This window comes from Malus domestica, chromosome 14 (genome assembly GCF_042453785.1).
Source record: "Malus domestica chromosome 14, GDT2T_hap1".
Classification (NCBI taxonomy): Eukaryota; Viridiplantae; Streptophyta; class Magnoliopsida; order Rosales; family Rosaceae; genus Malus; species Malus domestica.
Genome location: NC_091674.1, coordinates 20,532,526 through 20,554,258, shown reverse-complemented (window position 1 = coordinate 20,554,258; position 21,733 = coordinate 20,532,526). Strand labels below are relative to the sequence as shown.

Genomic DNA, 21,733 nt, shown 5'->3' with positions numbered 1-21,733 from the left:
TAGAAACCAATCGTCCGATTCTTCCGAACCCTTTTTCATTTCAAATCTCAATCAATTCACACATCAAATCACAGATAAACAAACCAAACATCAAAGTACAAAAAGGACGGATCGGATCATTACAGTTGATTTCGAACTTGATCTTCATGCCAGATGTTGCTGATTCATACAAACAAGAACGCACAAAAAAGGTCAAAAGGACAAAAAATATAATACAGAAGGAAAATAAAATAAAAGGCTGCAACAAAAAGGGCGAAATCGAAACCAATAATTGAGAATTAAGATCAATACCCATGATGATTGTAGAGAGAGAAAGTAAAGTCTAGAGAGGGGCATATAAGAAAACTGATGGAGGCCAGGGTTGGGCCTGAGTTGGATTGGTCTTGTTCCACCATAAAACCGTCAATTTGACCGATCACCATTGCAAGATTTGGTGCAGTTCAGTTGAGTAACACTCTATCCGGTGGGAGAATACATCGGAACCAAAATGGTAGACCAGATTATATTCTAATTTCAACCATCAGCCTTGAGAATGTAGACAGGTGGGAATGGAGGTTGGCGCCGCTGCTTGCGGCTATAGAGTGAGATCGAAACTCTATTGACGGTTGCTCAGCCATGAGGCATCATATCTTTACTAATTAATAAAACACTCATTGTCAATTAAAACCTTATGAAATTAATAGTTTAACTCTCTAATTAAAACAGAATATGAACAAAAAATATGGGGTAAAAATGTAATTTTACACAACCAATTTTTTTTTTTTTTTTTTTGTTCAAAACCTCATCTACATGTAATCTTAACATATCTCTAATTAAAAAACAAAAAAAAAACATTCCACTTCCACATTCACTATCACTCTTCCTCTCTCCTTCTATTTCAAAAACAAAAATAAAAAATTTTCTCACACACATTGTGTATACCCATATGCTAGTATATATACAGGGAGAAGGGTTTTAGATGGTAGTGTGGGAGAGAGTGGCAACGAAAACAAAAATAAAAAAATTTCTCACACACATTGATCTAGCTTAATTAACTAGTGACGGACAACCATGGTTTCTGCAGATGCTATTCGAACTGTGGTCGGTATCATGGGTGAGTTACAAAGATATAATTTGTGTTGTATCACACATGATTGCTAGTTTAATGCCTTAATCAGCATCTTGGAACTCAAATACGTGAGATTTGTATACTTGCTGGTTCTCGTTAGAAAGAAGAAATAAACTTTAAAGTTATTTTCTTTCATTTTTCATGTGTATATATAGATTGCTTTATCATCTGAGAACCAAACTTGGTGTGAACGCCTTTGCTTATTTTCAGGAAACTTCATCGCACTCACTCTGTTCCTCTCACCAGTGTAAGCATGTTTTTTCTCCATTTCTTGAATTCAAGGCAAAATGATTTACATTTTTGAAAAACAAAAATTATTACAAACAATTATACAGGTATCAAGTTTTGTTATATATATATTATATTTAGGACCAATTTTATTTCCATATTTTTCCCTATTTGAAGGTGACAACATTCTTTGTTCGCTAAATTTGCAGCATTGAAGTAGTGTTCATTTAGCAACCGTTCCTGCTTTTAACCAATCACAGATGAACGTGCTCAATCTATGTTAATAATTTAAATTATTTGGACACGTATCTATCTATATAGTTGGGTAGAAGCAGAAGCTGCTGCTGCTGAATTTGCAGCAACCAAGTAGTGTTCTTCTGTTTTCACACACAGCGCATTAATAATTTCCATATTTTCCATTTAACTTGTAGGCAAACCTTCGTTCGAATTTGGAAAAAAGGGTCAGTGGAGCAATACTCACCAGTTCCATACCTTGCAACCCTATTTAACTGCATGGCATGGGCCCTTTACGGATTGCCTATGGTGCACCCGCACAGTATTCTATTGCTGACCATCAATACCACTGCAGTTTTCATTGAGCTTTCCTTTGTCATCATCTTCCTCATCTACGCATCTGACAAGAAGCAGAGGCTCAGAGTGTTTCTCGTGCTGCTTTCGGAGCTCGTTTTCATGGTTCTTCTGGCCTTTCTTGTTATCAAATTGGCCCACACATACAGCAAGAGGTCACTAATTGTTGGCCTAGTTTGCGTTCTAGGTAACATCGTGATGTATGCTTCACCTCTATCTGTCATGGTAAGTTGGTACCTACCCTCCTAACCATATTTATTTATTTTTCTTTTCATTTATGGTCATGATAATTGGCCCGTATCAATACTAATTTACAGTACCTGATATATTATTGATACTTGTTGAAATATCAATAAGCTAATCAATTAGATATATCGATTGACAATGTTCTAAAACTCACTCCAACTCTTGGAGTAAAACTCAAATTTAAGCTCTAAATTACAACAACTTGCTCCAATCCTTTTAAGCGAAATATGAGTTTTAACCTAAAACTCATTTCTAGGATAAATTTAACCCAGAATTCCCATGGTAGTGGCCTGGCCTACTATCTATGTGTATTTTTTTAGTTTTATATTTATAAATTCATTGAATCCAACGATTAAGATCTAATATGATCAAATCCAATGGTAAATATATATATATATATATATATATATATATATCTAACGGTCTAGATTTAAATCCAACAGTTAAAAAAATTAAAAAGATATTCTTTTATGTGTTTCATATTCTTTTATAGTGTTCCACGAGTTTCATAGTGTTGGTTTAATGATTTTTCAATATTTATGTTATCTAAATATTTTTAGGTAAAATTTTCATAAAATTAAATTATGGTAGTCTACATAACTTTTTTTAAAGTTATTTTAAGAAAAAAAAATATCATAAATTTATTCTTTAAAATTTCAGGCTAAAAATTTAACCCAGAAAGGGTCAGAAAAATTGTTTCTAGGTTAAGGCCTAAAATTTATGGGTTAAAAGTAGTATCAAATATCAAATGATTTTGGGGTTAAATACCAAACAATTTTTATTTTTCTCATTTTATCATATGAGCCAGTAGCAATACTAATTTACGGGGCTTGGTATATTGTTCATGTATAGTTGTATATCAATAAACTAATATATCGACAATGGTCTACATACGCTAAATTAGTATATGATACCAACTGATTTTTTTTCCCTCATTTTTAACATATGCTAATCTATGGTGTTTTGGTGCATCTATGACAGAAATTGGTGATTACGACAAAGAGTGTGGAATACATGCCCTTTTTCCTCTCATTGTTTACCTTTCTCAATAGCGTTGCCTGGTTCACATATGCTCAGTTCCGTTTTGACATTTACTTGACTGTAACGACCTCAAACTCAAACTTTACTTATAGTAAATACTCCATCTAAGTTAATTAATCATTTCAGTTAAACAGAAAACTAAATGCATAAATAATTAAGAAGCACATTTAGCAGTTTTTAGGTTAAGTCAGTTGATCAGGGCACTACTTTTATTTTCTTACACTCAAGTTTGCATCCCTGTTTCCGTAATGGAATATATTTTTGCTAAACCAAAAATGAATGAACATGGCTCTCATATGCACATATTTTGATCAAATTAAAATGGGCCTGTGGTGTGTTCATTTTCAGATTCCGAATGGGCTGGGCTTACTTTTTGGATCAGCTCAACTGCTTCTCTATGCTACATACTACAAGAACACAAAGAGACTGATGGCAGAAAGGAAAGCCAGACAATTGTGTTTGACTGAGGTGGTTTCCGACAGAGATGAAACCAAAAAGACTGGCAGCACTCATCAGAACGGCCAGCTTCCCGCTCAGAACAACGGGACATGATCAACCCCACCATCGAAGTCTGCTGTTTGATAAGTCGAACAAGCAGGGACCCCGTCAAAGATCTACAAGTTTTAGTTCGTCTACACTACGTTACAAAATATTGTACAAATAGTTGGATTTCATGATGCATGCGTACAAGACCAAGAGTCCCGTACACATGTCATATTATGGCATGAGTGAACTTTATACTTATGCCATATGAACTAGTACTTTTTCATAATTGTATGCAACCATTTCAAACCATCAATGATCCAATTTGTTTTGCGACTGAATTTATATATATATATATATATATATATATATATATATATATAATATACATATTATTGGAGTTTTGAGTAGAAATCTCATTTTGGCTCATTGTCTCATATTGGCTACCATCAAAAGTTTTTCACACTTTATAACATTTTGTAGTTTATATAAAGCGATTGGAAAGGTGGACCTTAGAGAGCAAAATTGAGCTTGAACCTTGGATTTGGCATTTGGGCTGTGATAATTAATATATAATTAATATCAAAATATGGGTTTTGGGGCTAAGGCTCTAATAATTTAATTCAATAATTAACATTTTTTTAAATTTAGAATTTAATTATTTAATTTTTAAAGTAACAGACTCATCCCTTCGGTTGAAGTTTGAAGACAATGAAAGAACGCCTAGAGCTATGCACCCCTCTAAGCAAATGCTTCCAAAAGAAGCTTTCCATATTCATACATGTTGCGAACATGCATATGTGCATTATATATACATCCATCTACATGGCGTTTAGAACACAGGAAAACAATCTTCTTCTTACATACCAAAACCTTCTTGCTGAGAGAACTACAAAGATATACTACAAGAACCTAGTTTTTCGATGCTAGAATCCTGGTTTGATCGTTGAACCCTTGCGAAGCAGACATCCATCGAACTATAAGCACTAAGTAGATACGAAATTCTATTTCAATAATATTGCAGTACGCAAGCCTCAATTACTATTTTTACTTGTTTGATATTAATTTCGTTTATTCATAATATGCCAATTATTAAGTTGAATTTATTATTTATTAGCATATTCGCCTTTATTTCTATATATATAAATTGTCATTGATTATTGATCATTATTATGCAGGCAATATTGGTGGAGGGGGAATCAGGCACCTGATCTCGCGTCCAGTGATAAATACATTGTACCAATTGAGCTACGAGCCCGTTGTAAATTATGGCCGTATTTTGGAGTAGCTAGTGCCGTAAGCTCTTGATAATGATACTTCACAGAGAGCAAAACTGAAGCAAACCTCAAAGAATCAATACCTACACCTTGGCAAGAACAACAAATAAAATGGAAAACTTACACCTTCACTTATAACCTAACACAAGAGCTTCCGAGATGGGACATTATGTCATGAATCGAGAGTCTGATCAGATTGATGCGTGATGTTCTACAAAGTTCCAGACACTCCTGCAGGTCTGCATCACAGGGTACCAGAACTCGTTCAAGGTCATAAGCCACACATTTGATGTCGAATGTGCCCCCTTCCAGTTTTAATCTCTTTCATGTCCACAAAACCTGAACTCATCGACACGCGAAACCTAATAATGTCTTCTTTATATGTCGCCTTTATGGTTACACTCTTCATTTCTTGCCTGCCCGTGATATGTGGCATTGTGTTGGATTGCTTGGGAGCTGAATCTGAAAATGGAGGGTTTACCATGGCAATTCCGTTTCCAGGACTACCTTGGAATGAACCATGACAAGTAGAGGTACAAGCACTTGCCTCCGTTGAGCTGTTTCCCCTGTTGGATGTGTTTGAGCCTTTACCCCTGTCTCGCAGACACCTGTTATGTTCCAGAAGAAGTTCCTCGTAACTCAGCATCCGCTCATCTAGCAAATGATTGTCAATCCCAGCCCGCCCCTCTGTTCCTGGTAAAGTAGAGGTGGGCGAGTCTTTCTTTTGTCCTTAAACTTCACAAAGTTTAGAGCTTGGTGAGCCTTGTTGATTAGAACCATTTAAAATCCAAGGCCGAGAAATGGAGCCACTTGCAGTAAGAGGAGTTAAACCAAATGCTCCTTCAGCACCGTGAACTGATTCAATTACGCGCTGTAGCTTAGTGAGAGAATGGTTGATCTTCTTGATCTTGCGAGATGGCCAGCGGGAGATTCCATGATGCCTGCAAATGCGCTTCATTGTAGTGGGACAAACTGCAAAACAAGAGTTTCTTTCAAAACAACTTATCGCAATTGCTACTGAAAACCAAACATTATGATATGCGCGCGTAAGCTTACCTCCAAGACTCTTTGCAGCATCCTTAAGACTCCCTGCAAAATATTGTTGGAGAACGTCTAGACTAATTGATTTCTCTGCTTTTCCACGCTTCTTCTCCGGTTTCTTTTTTATGTCTTTATTCTCTGGGAAAGAAATATTGTTTTCTCCACCCTCGTGAACATAATTTCTCCCATCATTTGCAACATCATATCCCACCACTAACTGTGGTTTTGATGAATCTAGTTGCACCATCTCTTCTCTGTAAGGTAAGGCAGGCCCTGGTGGTGATTCCACTGAACGGGGTATCAGTATACATTGAAGTCTTGTGGCAAGCCCATTATTTTTAGAAGCTTGAACAATTTCAACTATTCCCTCCTCTTCAAGTACAATTCCAGAAGCAACACTGAGACTCCGGAAATGGTTCTTCATTATCGCCAATATAGAGCCCAACAAAGTTTGTTGTTCATGACTGTCTGTGATGCTTGGGGGCAGAAAAAATTCTAGAATGTAATCATCATTTCCAGTATGAGTGCTCTGTAAGCAGATAGCAAAAGAGCCGGCTAGCCCAAACATGCGTGCGTAGTGTGCTACAGGGTATTCAGATTTGCAGAATTGGGTAATGTCTTCGCAGAAGCATGCGTTATGGGACAAAAATGCCCTCCCAGCAACTCCTTGACCCTTGTGTAAGTGATGTTCAACGCAGGCATCTCGAAAATGCCACATATGAGCATCTACAATGTAGAATGCAACATCAGTTGTGGACATGCAGACCTGTTCCATGGAACTGCCATCAAAGCTAGTACAGCTCTTCTTCAGGCCACCGTCATAAGCCAAAACATTTCGATGCATACAGGGAACCCACGTCTGAGCAAGTGGTAATTTGTGAGTTTCACTTACCACTATCAGTATCTTCAAGATTTCAGCCAATGCAGTTTGGCGACCTTCATTGCATATTTGAATCTGGATACAAGAAGTGGCAAGCATATATCTGTGAGAACGAAGAAGGAAGAAATGAAAGAAAAGTTTCATATTTATTTTCTTGTTTTCATAAAGAACACCGTACTTAGGCACACTCGTTACTGCAGCTCACCTGCCTACTTGGATGATCCAGTATCTCTGAACTTTTCAAGCCTACTGCCTGCAGGAGAACGAAATTACGTTAGTGACAAATCTCTTCATGTTTGATTTTTACTTAAGAAACCATATTGGTAACTTCCATGGGGAGTGATTTCTGGCCCTTGATTCTCCTTTGCTTTGTTCAAACCAATGGCTAAAAAATACGGGGGATGTGCAAGAGGCTGAAAAGGGTATCCAGAAACCATTTTCTTATTCCCATTACTAAAAACAATCCGCCATGTACCATTTACCAAATTTGTAAAGCTTGTTTCAGAAGAGAACATCACACAAAATGCAATATATATGCATAGAAAAGAAAAAGAGCAACCCCCCACCTCAAGTGCTTTGCAAACCTTATCAACCTCGGGACCATAGTTGATCAAAGGAGAAATCATTATGAGCTCAAGTACACCAACACAAGACCTTCCAGAGGGCTCAAACACGGGCAAAGCTAAGGTTCCCTGAACATTGTATTGCTGAGCATGGCGAAGCCGTGCATACTCTTTAATGGAGTAGTACTGAACATTTGGAGTCCATTCTGGCAATTTATGCTGGAAAACGCGGCCAGGAAGCCCAAGAACTCCATCACTCTCCCCATCCACGGAAAACATATACATCAAACAGGCCATCCTATACTGATGAAGTCTGATACACTGTGGATCAAGGACAAAGGGCTGCCCTAAAGTTGTGAGTACATACCGATTCCCATCCTTCACTGGTGCCCAAAACTGGGCTAGAACAGGTTGGTCAGTCAATTCCTTGAGGTACCTGAGTGCTTGAGTGATCTTCTCGTTAAATAAACTATAACCATCTGAACTTTCAAGAGGTTCCAGTCCTGAAAATGGTGATGGAAGCATTCTGTTACTCTCAGTCTCTGTTGACCCTTCCGTTACGGAATTAGAATTACCTGTATTTTGTGATATTGTAAAGAGAAACATAAATGAGTGAACCTCTGGCTGCTACTCGAGACTGCAAAATGCTAAACGAACAATATCGTGATCGGTTTGTAACTGGAGGGCACAAAACAAGCCAATTAAAACTGCTTTAAATTCCTATACGAATTCTCAGACCAAAAAGAAGAAAAAAATATCCTACACAATTTTTGAATCTCCCACGTCTTTCTATTAGATGGAACTCTACAGACTTAAGGGCTTGATTGGGACTGCTTCTTTAGGAAGCACTTCTGTTCGAAAGAACTATTATAAAAATGTCAAAATTTTAATTAAAATTTCCAAATGCTTGCTACCTAAAGATGCACCTAGACTTCTCCAGAAAACGCTTCTGACCCAGAAGCGCTTTTAAGTTTATATGACGGTCATAATCAAGCACTTCAATTATCAGATAGTACTTTTAGCCCTTGTTGACCAGGAATGACAAAAATGCAACCTTTTGAGTATAACAGCTGTTTGTTTGCTGAGAAATGAGCAAAGAAAACACGTTTTGACCAATAAAAGTGATTGATGCTTATTCCAACAGAATACCATGATCAGTAAAATACCAAATCAATGTAATTAGTCCCTAATTAGAATCAAATTTAGTACAGAACCCCAGTAAAGCATTTGTTCAGCTAAGTCAAACACAAGTCATTAGACAAACTTCTAATTAATTTCTGATTCCGAAAAAACAAATTCAATAAAAAATAGAGTAAAAACAGATTAACCCGGAAAAGCAATATAAAAAAGAAAATAAAAAACTACAACTTTCCAAATAAAAACTCACATGAAACAAACTGAGAACAGTCAGAAAGAGCTTGACCAACATGCCCGGCGAGCTTATAGTCACTTTCGACATCGCCGTCGGAAAAAGCCCACAAAGGGGTACAAGGCTGGTCATTGGGCGGCAACAAAAGCGGCGACGTGGGGTAGGAGAGAAAGTGAATCGGATCCAACGGCCACAAAACGTCGAGGTCAAAATCAAAGTCCATGAGCGCATCTTCTCTTTCGTTCTTTAGGTTCGGCGGAGTGGATGGCAACATTTTCCGGGAAAGCGTTGGTTTTGTTTCGTCTTGTTTTTTTCAGTGAAAGTTGTATCTTTCTAGAAAGAAAGAGATGGGTTGTGGTAGAAAGAGAGAAGTCTACGAGCAACGGCAACAATTTGCAGCGTCTCAGTTTGATTCCATGGAATCCATGAATTGTTTTCTCTTGTTAAGTATTTTATTACAAATTGCAGTAAGCATCGGGAAAAGATCTTCTGTTGTGCAATTAACTACCAAATTGGTCCGCATTATACAAGGGACGGAAAGCCGCGTTTGGTCCGCATTATACAAGGGACGGAAAGCCGCGTATGCCTATGCAATGGGTGACGGTGCCATTCATGCGTAGTTTTTAATTTTTAATTTTTAATTTTTTATGGAGCCATTGATGCTAGCCGAGATTCACTAATGAGCGGTAGGTCTCGGGTTCGAGACTTGGGAGCAGCCTCTTCATAAATGGGGTAAGGCTAGCCGACATTCACTTCTCCCAGACCCTGCGTAAAGCAGGAACCTTGTGCACTGGGTACGACCTTTTATGGAGCCATTGATGCATAGTTGACAGTCGTTTATACAACTAAAATAGAAAAACTCATTTTATGTCGAAACTGTTTAGTAATTCATGTGGCGGCGGTGGGGATTTGGTTTATGCTGTTTCAGATTAGGGTTTTCTATTGTTTGTTTTTTCAACTTTCGAGTCTAAGCTTGTGTTGACCTCCCATTGTATCTTGGGTTGTAAATTTCATTTTGCTTGAACTTTTTATTTTATTTGTTGTTATTTATCTGACTCTTTTTAGGGTTTGTACCAATTTTTTATGTAATGGAAGTTCTTCTTGATAATTTTTTTTTTTAAAAAAAAAAGAAGACATTTTATAACTTGTTATTTTAACTATTGTTCTAAAAATCTCTGCCTAGGCTACTAGTCACTGCTCCTGATTAATTCTTAAGTGTTTAAAAATTAATAAAGGGTGCCTAAACATGCTTAGGTATTCGTCTAGCCCTCCTAGGCATCCACCTAAGTCGCGACCCTCATTTTGACAGAAAATAGGTAACTTTCATTTTACATTTTATTTTTTTAATAAAATGTAAGAGACTTATTGAATACTTGGATGAACACTAGCTCATTATATGATTGTTTCCCATGTTTTCAATATGTTCTAATACTTCATAATCTTATATGTCATTTTATTTTTGCAATTCATATATCTCTATGCAATTGTGTATTTTTTAACTATAAGAAGGAACTTATTATACGATATATAATACATTCACTTAAATCTGCCTAATCCACCTAAGTGCTAGGCCCAACTCACTGCTCGACTAGCGCCTAATGTCTTTTAGAACCTTGATTTTAACTATCGATTTATACATGCGGATGACTAAATATTGTCTTTCTAGTTTTTACCACTAGATACATGTTTAGTGTCTTCCTTTGTTCCTTATATATTCACCAACTCTCAAATCATATGAAGAGCAAAAACAAAATTATTGATGTCTGTATTTTTAGTACTTATTTCATTTTCTTGTGAGTCGCAATGATGATAAACCGTGTTATGAATTTACTTTGTAAGAAACGTGAGTTTAAGTAAACTTTAAGCTTAACATGCTGTAATTTGAATGTTTGGAGGAGAGAAATAAACTTGGAATTTGAATTAAAGACAAAATTTATAAATTGACATGTACCAATTCCTTTGTTCGGATTCATAAACATAGAAATTTAGAATTTCCACATAGAAAAAAACTTGGAATTTGGGACCTCCAATTCCCAAGTTTAAATTCCATGTAAATAGGTGTCATTTTCCAATTTCTATGATTGAGAGTTTAAAAACAAATTCCGTATTTAATTCCATTGTTCTTTTAGGTTACCCAAACAAGAAAATTCACAAATCCTATAGAATAAAATTCCATCATTTAAATTTCCGTCATTTTAAAATTCTTTAGTAATCTTAAATTTCTTCATCCAAACATAGTGTAAATGTCAATGTACTATCACATTAACAATTTTTCTTGAAAAAAAAGAGCGTTGATAAACTAATCACACTGTCTTATTTTCATACCAATTTTTTAATAAAAAAGTTTATACCAATTTTACCCTCTTGTCAAATGACATCCAAGAGCCAAAGAAAAAAGAAAGAAAGAATATTTCTCGTCTCTCTTCACCCTCAATCTGCAACTATCTCAATTCCTTCAAATAAATATTTTCTCCATTTTTCATTCCTTGATTTTTATCATATATAATAGTTGTTCAAAACATTTTACCAATAACATAATTATTTTAAAAAATTAAAACTAAAATGGGAGACCATAAGATGAGGATGAAACTTTGATAATGCGACATGAGGCTTGGTCGTCGGATTTGGAGGGGAATGGATGGGGGTTGCGTTGGGGATGTAGAGAGAAGGACGGAGAATTTTAATCCGTTGGAGATCTAGGAAGTAACTGGATTCTAGAACTCTAACTGGAATAAAATTCGGGAAAGGAGGCCTTGGTGGTGATTGGAGACTTAGTTGGGCTTATTAGCTCTAATATTTATTTTTCTGAAAAATTAAAAAAGAACTTAGATATAGATTAGAGGTTATTTTATTAGTAATAGAGGGTGATAGAATAGCATTTCAATTTTTGTAACTTTTTTTGTAAATGAAATTATAATATAGATGGGAAAATAAGACATTGTAGTGGGTCTAGCAGTACTCAAAAGAAAAGGAAATGTACAAGTAAGTGGCCACAGCCTACGAGGCAATTACTTAAAGGAAAAACTAACGAAAAGTCCAAAAAAACATCTCTTTTAACGAAAAGTCATTTTTAAAGGTATAATGAATAGTGCCAGTTAAAAAGAAAACTGTGATTTTTCGTTAAAAATGAACGGTGGAGTGTTTTGTTAAAACTCCTTTACTTGAAAGGTTTTGCTAATGGTCTGGTCCCAACTATTATTGTTTCTTGCAACAAAGTGACAAACTTTTCAGGAAAAAGAAAAAAAGCTACTAGATTAGGGAGTCTGGTAGTTTCTTAAACAAAGGAGTTCTTAGTTTTCCAAAATGTTAATTAGCTTTCTTAATGTTATGGACTAAGCTTAATTAATATTTTAGTTTGATTATCTGGAAGTTGATGTTAAAATTATAAAATACGGATGTCAAAACTAGTAATACAGTTGTTTATTTGGACATCATCGATTAGAATATTGGTTTTTTTGTATATAATTGGATCCATTAGCGATAATGACGATTCATTGCATCCACTAATATATTTGATTAATTACTAAAATGTCACTAATTTGGTGACGCAATACCATACGTTTATTTTTTCTTCCAATTGGACATGAGAAACTACGGCAAATACTCAGACGGTAGTTGTTATACAATTGGGAGGTGTTAGTGATTTGTGTGTTTTTTATTGATACACAGTGTAGTTTAGGGTATAATATTAATAGAAGGGTTCTATCACAGTTGACTTTTAAAATTAGACTTAACAATTAAAATAGTTTCGTAAATCAATTTAGTTATTGTTAATTAGTACTACGGTCTAGTGGTATTCCTTTTTACTTATAAGTGAGAAGTTTTAGATTCGATTCTCATTAAAGAATAATTTAAACCAAATTATTACTAGCCAATTATGAAGCTAAGCTCATCCCCTCCCATTTGATGTAGATAATATCGTCTTTAAAAAAAAAAATTAATTTAGTCATTGTGTCCTTCGGTCAACTTTTCTGTCAGTGTGTTGATGTGAGACACAAGTTTTAAATATTGTTTTAAAAAGATATATATATATTATTATTATTAGTTTTATCAGTTTTAGTATTCAAATCTGTTTAAAAATAATAGTTTTTTTATGATTAATCCACTTGGCACCATGTAATTGGATAGGTGAGACTCATTAGTATATCATGTCAGCACACTAACAAAAAAAATTGACGAAAATGCTACAAAATGACCAAATTGATTCAAGAGACTTAATTCCAGTGATCATTTTGATTGGAAGGTCCTTTTTTTTTTGTTGAACAAATGATACTATCTACCCTAAGAGGATAGGAGGGTAGGCTAAGTCTCACAATGAGTTAGCAATAACGTGGTTCAAATTTGTCGTTGACAAGAATCGAACCTAAAAACTTCTCACTTATAACTAAAAATCAATACTACTAAACAGTAGTACTAAGTGGCCATGATAAAACTTTATTAATAAATAATTTACGTACCAAAAACAATTGAACAATAGCATTATATGACGATGTGACGATAACCTTGGGGGCCTTTTGTGTAATCGAAATTAGCGATTCTAGTTGGCTTGTATCGATCCACTTGTCTCCTAACAAGTTCTCTTTATTGGCCCGTGCGTATAAGAATATATAAGATCCTTTTGTAGCACTTGTTCATGTCAAAAACTGGTTTGACAAGGTTCAACCGTAAATGCTTCCCACACAAAAACATATATTAACAAAGAGAGATTATTTTCACACACTTCTCTTTGTTTCTAGCCATTAAATTAAATAGATGAAATGAAAAGAACGGTCGGTCAAGCTGTGTGATATGCTAAAAAGAGTGCATGTTTCTCATTTACCTTAAAAAATGGAACTGTTATTGACATATCAAAATTTTCATTGTGCACTCCTTATAAATGTATTTTATTTTTAAATATAAAACGTTTGGAGTGACCAATGAAAATTTTAGAGTGCCAACAACAATTTTCTAAAAAATAAAAAAAACTTGAGAACTATAAGTTTTACACAAATATTTTAAGAGCTCATTTGGAGAGGAATATAAGAACCTAGTAGATTCATTGCCATATTCTAAATGATTTTTAGTAAAATTCTTCCCTTATTACCAAGACAGTTTGTTATTTTTTCCCTAAATTATAGGGTTCCAGGTTTGTTGTCCTCAAAAGTGTGTCTCATTTGTGTCTCCTTACTAATATATTGACACATGTCTTTAACTTAACTTAAAATTCAACTATGTTAACTTTATTTATTTAACATTTAAATTTAAAAAAAATCCAAAATAATAAAAAAGCTATTGGGTTATGGTGAGCAAACCCAAATAGGATTCTTCACCTTCTTTTACATGGTTGCTCAGTGCACAAACTTATCTGTTCAAGCTTTGTAGTAAAACTTGATGATGGGGCATGGCTTCTTGCTGGCAAGCAAAAGAATCACCAGACAGGATATGAAAAGCCATATTTGAAATAGTGACTGCGTAGTTATGGAGACAAGGTTGTGGGTGTAGATCGGAGCTCTAGTGACTGCGTAGTTATGGAGAAACCTTTGGTGGTGCTTGATAAAGACACCATCTGCTCGTCGTGGAACTACTTCAGCCAGAGATTAGCTAGTGGTTCCGCCGACAAAACCTTCGCCATCTTCGACTCACTTGACTCTTGTTTTTCATCCTTCTTCTGCACCTCAAAATCCAAGGTGCACGAGGCTGTTGGAATTGTGAAAATTGCTTGGGTTCCATGGGAATTCGGCGTTGCAGTGGCGTGTCTGTGCAGATGGAACTTTATCATTGTGGGAGGAAGTTGTTGAAGATGCACAACCTCTTCAATGGAAGCTGTGCATAAGCTTTAATAGTGGTTCGGCTCAACTGCTAGATACCCAAATTAGAGTATCACCGGCAACTTTAAAAATGGTTATTGCATATTCAAATGCTCGTGTCAAGTTCTATGAGCTACTGAATCCCTTGGAACTGAAGAATTGGCAGCTTTAGGCTGAATTTCAGAGTGTTATTGATTCGGTGTCTACAGTTGGCCATGCCATATGCTTATTTGCATCTATATCTTGGAATCCACAAAGAGGAGAAAGCCAGGAATCAAGTTTTGTTTTGGGTTTCAATTCAAACGCACCACAACTTAATTCCGCCAAGGTATCAGAATTTGATCAGGCTCACCAAAGATGGCTCCCAGTTGCAGAATTGGCTTCGCCTAGTGACAATGGTGATCAGGTCTATGCAGTTGCGTGGGCACTGAACATTGGAAGGCCATATGAGGTAATTGTTGTTGCCACTCACAAGGGAATATCAATATGGCATCTTGGGTTAAACCTTGACTTGGATGGAAGGCTATCATTGGAGAAAATTGCACTACTTTCAGGTCACAAAGGTGAGGTCTGGCAAATGGAATTGGACATGAGTGGAATGACGTTGGCAACCACCAGAAATGATGGGGCTGTACGGTTGTAGCAGTCTAGTTTGAACGGAGTTTGCCATGAAAAGGCTACTTTTGAACCCACTTCGTAGTCCTTCTGGTTTTACATGTTACTATGCCAAGTAACTGTTTGAACATTATTGATTGTAACTATACATTTTGGTTCAAATGTTCAAAATTGAAATTCGATGTGGGAATCATTTTCGCTTCAGATTATTCAAAATTGAAATTCGATGTGGGAATCCTTTTCGCTTCAGATTATTTTAACTGTAGTGCTTTATATTTTAGTTTGAAGCAAGTGAGATTATAACAAATATGAAATTATCATTATAGTTGAGGTGACTGAATTACTCAAAACCAAAACTATAGTGCTATATATGTCTTTTGAATGCAAGAACTGATTTGTGACTAAATGAAAGCTCTTGCAGGTGCTTGGTGTCAAACAAATTTCACTCTAAAAACAAAGTAAAATTCATTCTTTTCAATCAAACTATTTTATGAGTCATCAAATCAGAAGAACTGATAGTCACTACTTTCCAAACATCAAACTAAATAAGATGGTTCTTTAATAAAAAGTATTAACTGAAGCTTTAGTCCCAAAAACATAGTAAATTCCTTGAGCACTCTTCTCATAGCATCTTGCACTTTCATATCATTATCATGTGTCTTCGTGGTGCTTGTCATTTGAGAGCTTATCAAAGCCTAATCCTTCATTGTTGGTAATTGTATATGCGCCTATATGCATATATAATGACATAAAATTAGTCCTTCACGAAATAAATTATAAATGAAGAAAAGAAGAAAGTATTAACCAATTACAAAAATGTTACCTGCAATAAATTAACCATGCTAGTTGGACCTTGCGGATAACTGCTTGTAGGATTTTGGATCCCTAAATAGTATTGCTAATATACATATAAACAGAAGTGCAAAAAAATATGCTTATAAGTAAACAATATATTTCAGAAAATAAGTGCAAGATTGTAGAAGTATGCTTCTATAAATGAACCTATATAACTGTGAAAAATCAAATGGTTGTCCAAAATGCACATGTCTAGGCATTAGATTGGGTTGACCAACCTAAATTTATAAAACCATCCAAAATTAGATGGAAAGTCATCACTAATGAAAGTAAAATAAAGGGAGTTTTAACGAAAAGCCTACGGTGCTGTTCACTTTAACGAAAAACCATATTTTACACTAAAAAGTCAAACCTGATATTATTCACTTTATCCTTTATTTTGTCCTTATCATTAAAACTCAAAGTTTTCAAGCCTTTTTCATTAGTTTTCCTTAAAATTAAATCTTCAAAACCATAAGTTTCAATGAATCCACAGATTACAAGGCTACATACCGATTGTAATATGGAGTATGAGGTAAAGCTGTTTGTATAGAACCGACAACGAAATCCACAGTTGAATATTTTAGTTCCTTATTTCGAGACTTTTTCTTTTTTTGTGGCCTTTTTAAGAGCATTTCTTGGCCTCTTAGAACTTTCACCAACTTTTTCCTTATTTTGATTCTTCTAACTTGAATGACATTATCATCAATGCATATAGTCTCACTGAGCTCAGATGCACTCACTTGAGTTGGTTGTTGAGTTACTTTCTCCTTCAAACATGCATCAACCTCTCCCAACGTCTTGTTCAGTCTTGATATAGCAATTTCTAATGCTTCTGGCGACTCTACTGCTAATTGAATATGTAATCGACATAGCTCTTTATAACACCTTACAATGTTGGCCTTTGGGTCATCTGTACGTGAGATGTTGAGAGTAACTCTTGCACACCTAGACTTGATATTTTTTTGTCCATCTCTCCAAGACGTACTAAGTTGGAATGCTTGTAATATTTCTTGTAGAAGGAACATTTAGAGCATGTGCACACAAGATTCTTGCAAAAGCATACTTCTTACAACTACATAAAACAGTATTATTTGCCGAGTCAAATGTGACTATATGGTGCCAATTCTTCGTATGAGGGATGATTTCATATTTGCTGATGCTTTCAGTCTCACCATTGAAGATCAAGACACAATTATGAGCTTTGCATAACTCGTTTTGAAACCATTTAAGCACTGCTGGTGTATAAATACCTGCTACATGCTTTAATATTTCTAATGGAAATGACAATGCAAAAGAACTTTGACTTGCTTTAAATTCAGCTCTCAACTCTTGATATCAACAATCGTCAACCAACCTTTCAAAATGTTTAACAAATCGTAGCAAATCATATTTGTAGTTGACATACTTCTTGATAGCACTGTCCATACTTTCACTGCGCTGAGTAGTAGTAATATCAGCATAAAAAGTTTGCCGCCTATAAACTAATGCCCATTTCTCTTTTATAGCAAACAATCGATTCAACCAATCATCTTCTATAAAATTATATTTCTGCAGCATGTTATTCCAAGCATATAGAAAATCATCTTTGTCCTCATGGTCGTATATTCAACTACTAAACTCCTTGGCAAAATCATTAAAATTCTCAAGGACACTTTTAAGTTGCTTGGCTGCATTTTGGAATATGTGCCAAATGCATAAATGATAACATGTTTGTGGCCATTTCTCAAACAATGCTTTGGCCATTGCTGCATCTTGATCAGTTATGATAGTTTATGGTTTTTTTCTAGACATAGCCTTGACAAAAGTATCAAATAACCAACTGAATGTTGCAACGGTCTCCGCATACAATAATGCAGCACCAAATACAGCAATTTGTTTATGACTGTTGACACCAACAAACATCGCAAAAGACATTCCTTCTTTATTTTTTCTATATGTGGTATCAAAACATAAAACATGACCAAAATAATCATAATCCACCATCATCCTTGAATCAGCCCAGAATATATTAGTAATCAAATCATCTTCATCCACTTGTAAAGCATAAAAGAAATTAGGATCATTCAATTGCATTTTTTGTAAATATTCCAACACTATGCTTGTATCACCTAACTTCCTCTCTCTTGTTCATTTGGAACACAAATAGTTCTTATAGTCATCATAAACGAATCCAAGATTTTGACGACCACCAGCTTGTCTACTCATAAATTCGACACTTTCCCTTGAAGCAATTCCTAAACTATCAGCCATATCAGCTTCAACTTTGTGTGCAAAAAACATGTTCCTATGTGACCTAAAAAAATGAGTCTTACGAGGACTTGATGTTGGATGTGTATGCTCAGGAATAAATTTAATAACCTTATAGTTGTTTGCTGATCAACCACAACTGATTTGCATCCTTGCTCGACATCCAAATCTTGTTTCAGCGTGATGAGATTCAACATTGGGATCACACCTTTTTTTTTTTGACAATGCCTTTCCGAAGAGCAAACAAAAAGTTTGTCCATCAACTTGCCATCATTTTTATGAGCTTTACTTTTTCAAACACTAAAGCCAACGGTATAAGCATATGCATTGTAAAATTCAAATGCATCTTCTTTTGTCTCAAACTACATGCCTAATATTGGAACTAATTGTTTCTGGACATCAATTTTTTCCAAATTTACTGTTTTATTGCTTTCATAGTCTATAACAGAATTCAAGTCAATACCTGTTTCATAATTCAGAAGTGACTTTTCATATGCTTTTGTTCCATTGGCTTCACTGGGATTATCTTCTATGTCTATGTCCTGAAGGAAAAATGAAAAATACAATATATAAGAGTCAAATTTATATATATGAATATTTCAGCAAGAATATATATATATATATATATATGCACACAGAGAGAGAGACACACACACACACACTCATACATGATTCATAGCATGGAGTTCTTTGACCACCTTTCAGTTGGAACGCAGAAGCTTGTTTATTAATCTCTCTTTCCAATTCCAGCACTGGCAAATGAACATACACTGGAGCTCTGATCTACACCCACGACCTTGTCTTCATTAATCCTTAACTCCTAGTATCATTTTTGTCTTCATTAATCCTTGTTCAACTCAACATCCACCGAAAGAAAGTGAAGAATTCTATTTCAAAGTGAATAACCACGTAAAAGAAAGTGAATAATTCTATTTCAAAGTGAACAACCACGTAAAAGAAGGTGAAGAATCCTATTTGGGTTTGCTCACCTCATTAACCCAACAGTTTTTTTATTATTTTGGATTTTTTAAAAATTTAAATGTTAAATAAATAAAGTTAACAGAGTTGAGTTTTAAGTTAAGTTAAGAAATATGTGTCAACATATTAGCAAGGAGAAACAAATGAAACACACTTTTGGGGACAGCAAACCTGGAGCCAAATTATAATGGGTTTGAAGTGTTTTTTCACTAAAAAATGTAATATTACCAAAGACTTAAAATAATAATAATAATAATAATAATAATAATAATAATAATAATAATAATAATAAGAGATCTAAAAGCTTTTAAACAGATAAAGACTTCGAATGAAAAGTTCATTAGACGGTGTGACACCTCTAATTCTATCCACTAATGAAATTTTCATTTGGGATTATAGGCTTCAGCTGATGCTAATTAAGTTGGATCAAAACACAATTAATCCTCCTACGATGTTTCCTTGCACGTTAAAAGTCGGTTTTTTCTTGATAAGATTGTTGTATGAAATTGTCGGAAGTTATCGTCATTATTCAGAAAAGAGCTCCATTGCATTAGAGTTGTGATTGTCATCAAATTTCCAGGGTATATGCTAATTCTAATCTACTAATTACTTATTTTGTTCTAATTACCATGAAAAGCATAACTCATGGAGAATTACGATTGTCATATAATAACAAATATAATCATATCATTTTTTGTATCAATATAAAATCATATCATTTAAGAGTAGAAGCACATGATTTAGATAATAGCTAGAGAAAAAATGATAAGACAGTAATTAATAATATTATTAATAAAAAAAGGAAATGAGATTAAATCATTTTTGAGATGGAAGCAGATGAACGATAAGGTTGAAATACTAAGGGCTCGTTTGATTGTGCTTTTGAAAGAGTCAAAAGCGCTTCCTAATGAGTAAAAGCGTTTTAGTTTTAAAAAATGGTCGTTTGGAAAATATTTTAAAAGTGCTTTTAGTTAGAAGTAGAAGCACTAATAAGCATTTTCTAAGAAGCACCTAGGAGGTGTTTCCTCCTAAAAGTGCTATGCAGAGAAAACAAGGGAAGCACTTTGCTCCCTTTAATGAATTTTTTTCAATTCCCGAATTATCCCTATTTTTTAATTTGCAAAGTCTAAAATGCCATTACACTTGAAAAAAACATCAAAATTGACATCACCAATTTTTTATAGGTTTGCACGTTAAAAACCTAGAAGTCTTTTATTTTCATAATATTTTGGTGGCTGGAGAAGTCATCTTGGTCTCCATCTCTTCCTCTCCATCTTCCCCAAATCTCCATCACCTAAAATTCTTGTGGAGGTATGTTTGCTATTTCTTATCTTAAAATTTGTATGTAGTGTGTGAATTTGATTGTTGATATGTTATTTTTATCAAAATTGTTGTGATTTTTGAACTACACGAAAATAATTTTAAGGTTTAGTGATTGTTCATTGACATTCCAATGGTATTTTCTGCATTTTTTTCACGATATTTATAATTTTCCTGATTCATTCTCTGATGCCCTTGAGGTTGACGATTCATGACTTTGCACATCCCATCCCATGTAAGTAGATGCGTGTGACACAGAACGTTCATGTCGTACGTATTACCTGGACACCATCATATCATGAATATGAAACCAAGCATTCGAACGCTGAAAGACCGACGATGAACAATAACTTGCAGGTTAACTTCTAATGACAACAAAAAGTTTGATTCATTAGAAGTTATTACTAATAATGCAGGTTTGATTCATTAGTGTTACTAGAAGTTATTACTAATAGCTTTGAAGTTAATCTGCTCAACAGAAAGTTAATTTGCAGGTTTGATGCCGAGATTTGATGTCGCATTAGAAGTTAACTTGCAGGTTTAATAGCAAATTAACTTCTAATGACAACAGAAAGCAACACTAATGAATTTATTGTTAATGGTTACATATCTTGCATTATATATACAAATACTAGATACATATGCAATGGTGTACTGCATTATTATATATAACAACGGTGTACTGCATTATTATATATAACAAATACTAGATACATATGCAATGTTGTACTTCAGTATTATATATAACAACGGTGTACTGCATTATTATATATAACAAATACATACGCACTGCAGTTTTGGAAGCAACGGTGTATTGCATTATTATATATAACAAATACTAGTTACAAATCTTGCATTATTGCTTTTAATTTACTTTTGTGTTGTTAGCTAGGACGTAAGTAGTGGTATATGCTCTTATTATGTGCTATGGTTTTTTTTCCACTTCTCTTTATAGATATGTCTAAGAATATAGTTAAAGATATGCAAGATCGTGGAGAAGGTAACGAAAAAAAGAGCAAGGCAATGTGGGATGATGCAAGTGTTGAGATATTTATAAGTGTTTGTGTAGCTGAGACATTAGCCGGAAATCAAACAGGTGGTCATCTTAATAGAATTGGATGGAAAA

At 34.7% G+C, this 21,733-nt stretch overlaps 2 protein-coding genes, 1 long non-coding RNA gene and 1 pseudogene across 7 annotated transcripts; 2 read left to right on the top strand and 2 right to left on the bottom strand.

Annotated features, from left to right (window-relative positions):
- On the bottom strand, nt 1-431 carry LOC114821075 (uncharacterized). The gene is made up of 3 exons (XR_011575543.1): nt 292-431; nt 124-159; nt 1-30 (listed from the first exon to the last, which is right to left on the bottom strand). It is a non-coding gene; the product is annotated as an uncharacterized lncRNA (long non-coding RNA).
- Nucleotides 432-901: 470 nt separating this feature from the next.
- Nucleotides 902-4,035, top strand: LOC103404717 (bidirectional sugar transporter SWEET4-like). 4 transcript variants are annotated; one of them, XM_008343664.4, is made up of 5 exons: nt 902-1,093; nt 1,319-1,355; nt 1,768-2,149; nt 3,152-3,271; nt 3,560-4,035. In XM_008343664.4, exons 1-5 carry the CDS (start codon nt 1,051-1,053, stop codon nt 3,761-3,763), a joined length of 786 nt encoding a protein of 261 aa, XP_008341886.1. In that variant the 5' UTR covers nt 902-1,050; the 3' UTR covers nt 3,764-4,035. The 4 variants fall into 4 exon arrangements, with proteins under 4 accessions (XP_008341886.1, XP_070668460.1, XP_070668459.1 ...); XM_070812359.1 differs by having other exon boundaries at nt 964-1,093; nt 1,319-1,359; XM_070812358.1 differs by having other exon boundaries at nt 975-1,093; nt 1,264-1,355.
- Nucleotides 4,036-4,937: 902 nt separating this feature from the next.
- Nucleotides 4,938-9,322, bottom strand: LOC103404709 (protein NLP6-like). Of its 2 annotated transcripts, none has more exons than XM_017325053.3 (5): nt 8,843-9,322; nt 7,459-8,030; nt 7,098-7,145; nt 6,028-6,967; nt 4,938-5,943 (listed from the first exon to the last, which is right to left on the bottom strand). In XM_017325053.3, exons 1-5 carry the CDS (start codon nt 9,096-9,098, stop codon nt 5,702-5,704), a joined length of 2,058 nt encoding a protein of 685 aa, XP_017180542.1. In that variant the 5' UTR covers nt 9,099-9,322; the 3' UTR covers nt 4,938-5,701. The 2 variants fall into 2 exon arrangements, with proteins under 2 accessions (XP_017180542.1, XP_028948904.1); XM_029093071.2 differs by having other exon boundaries at nt 7,459-8,133; nt 8,843-8,984.
- A 5,009-nt stretch (nt 9,323-14,331) lies between these two features.
- Nucleotides 14,332-15,406, top strand: LOC103404879 (protein SEH1-like; annotated as a pseudogene).
- The last annotated feature ends 6,327 nt before the right edge of the window (nt 15,407-21,733 follow it).

Bases quoted from the DNA above. Each gene is read 5' to 3' on its own strand.
- LOC103404717 (XM_070812358.1), top strand. From the start codon at position 1,064: ATGCTATTCGAACTGTGGTCGGTATCATGG. The intron at 1,094-1,263 runs GTGAGTTACAAA...GTGTATATATAG, and splicing joins AACTGTGGTCGGTATCATGG to ATTGCTTTATCATCTGAGAA. The intron at 3,272-3,559 runs GTAACGACCTCA...GTTCATTTTCAG, and splicing joins GTTTTGACATTTACTTGACT to ATTCCGAATGGGCTGGGCTT.
- LOC103404709 (XM_017325053.3), bottom strand. From the start codon at position 9,098: ATGTTGCCATCCACTCCGCCGAACCTAAAGAACGAAAGAGAAGATGCG. The intron at 7,146-7,458 runs GTGGGGGGTTGC...GTTCTCCTGCAG, and splicing joins AGGTTTGCAAAGCACTTGAG to GCAGTAGGCTTGAAAAGTTC. The intron at 5,944-6,027 runs GTAAGCTTACGC...CTTGTTTTGCAG, and splicing joins TGCTGCAAAGAGTCTTGGAG to TTTGTCCCACTACAATGAAG.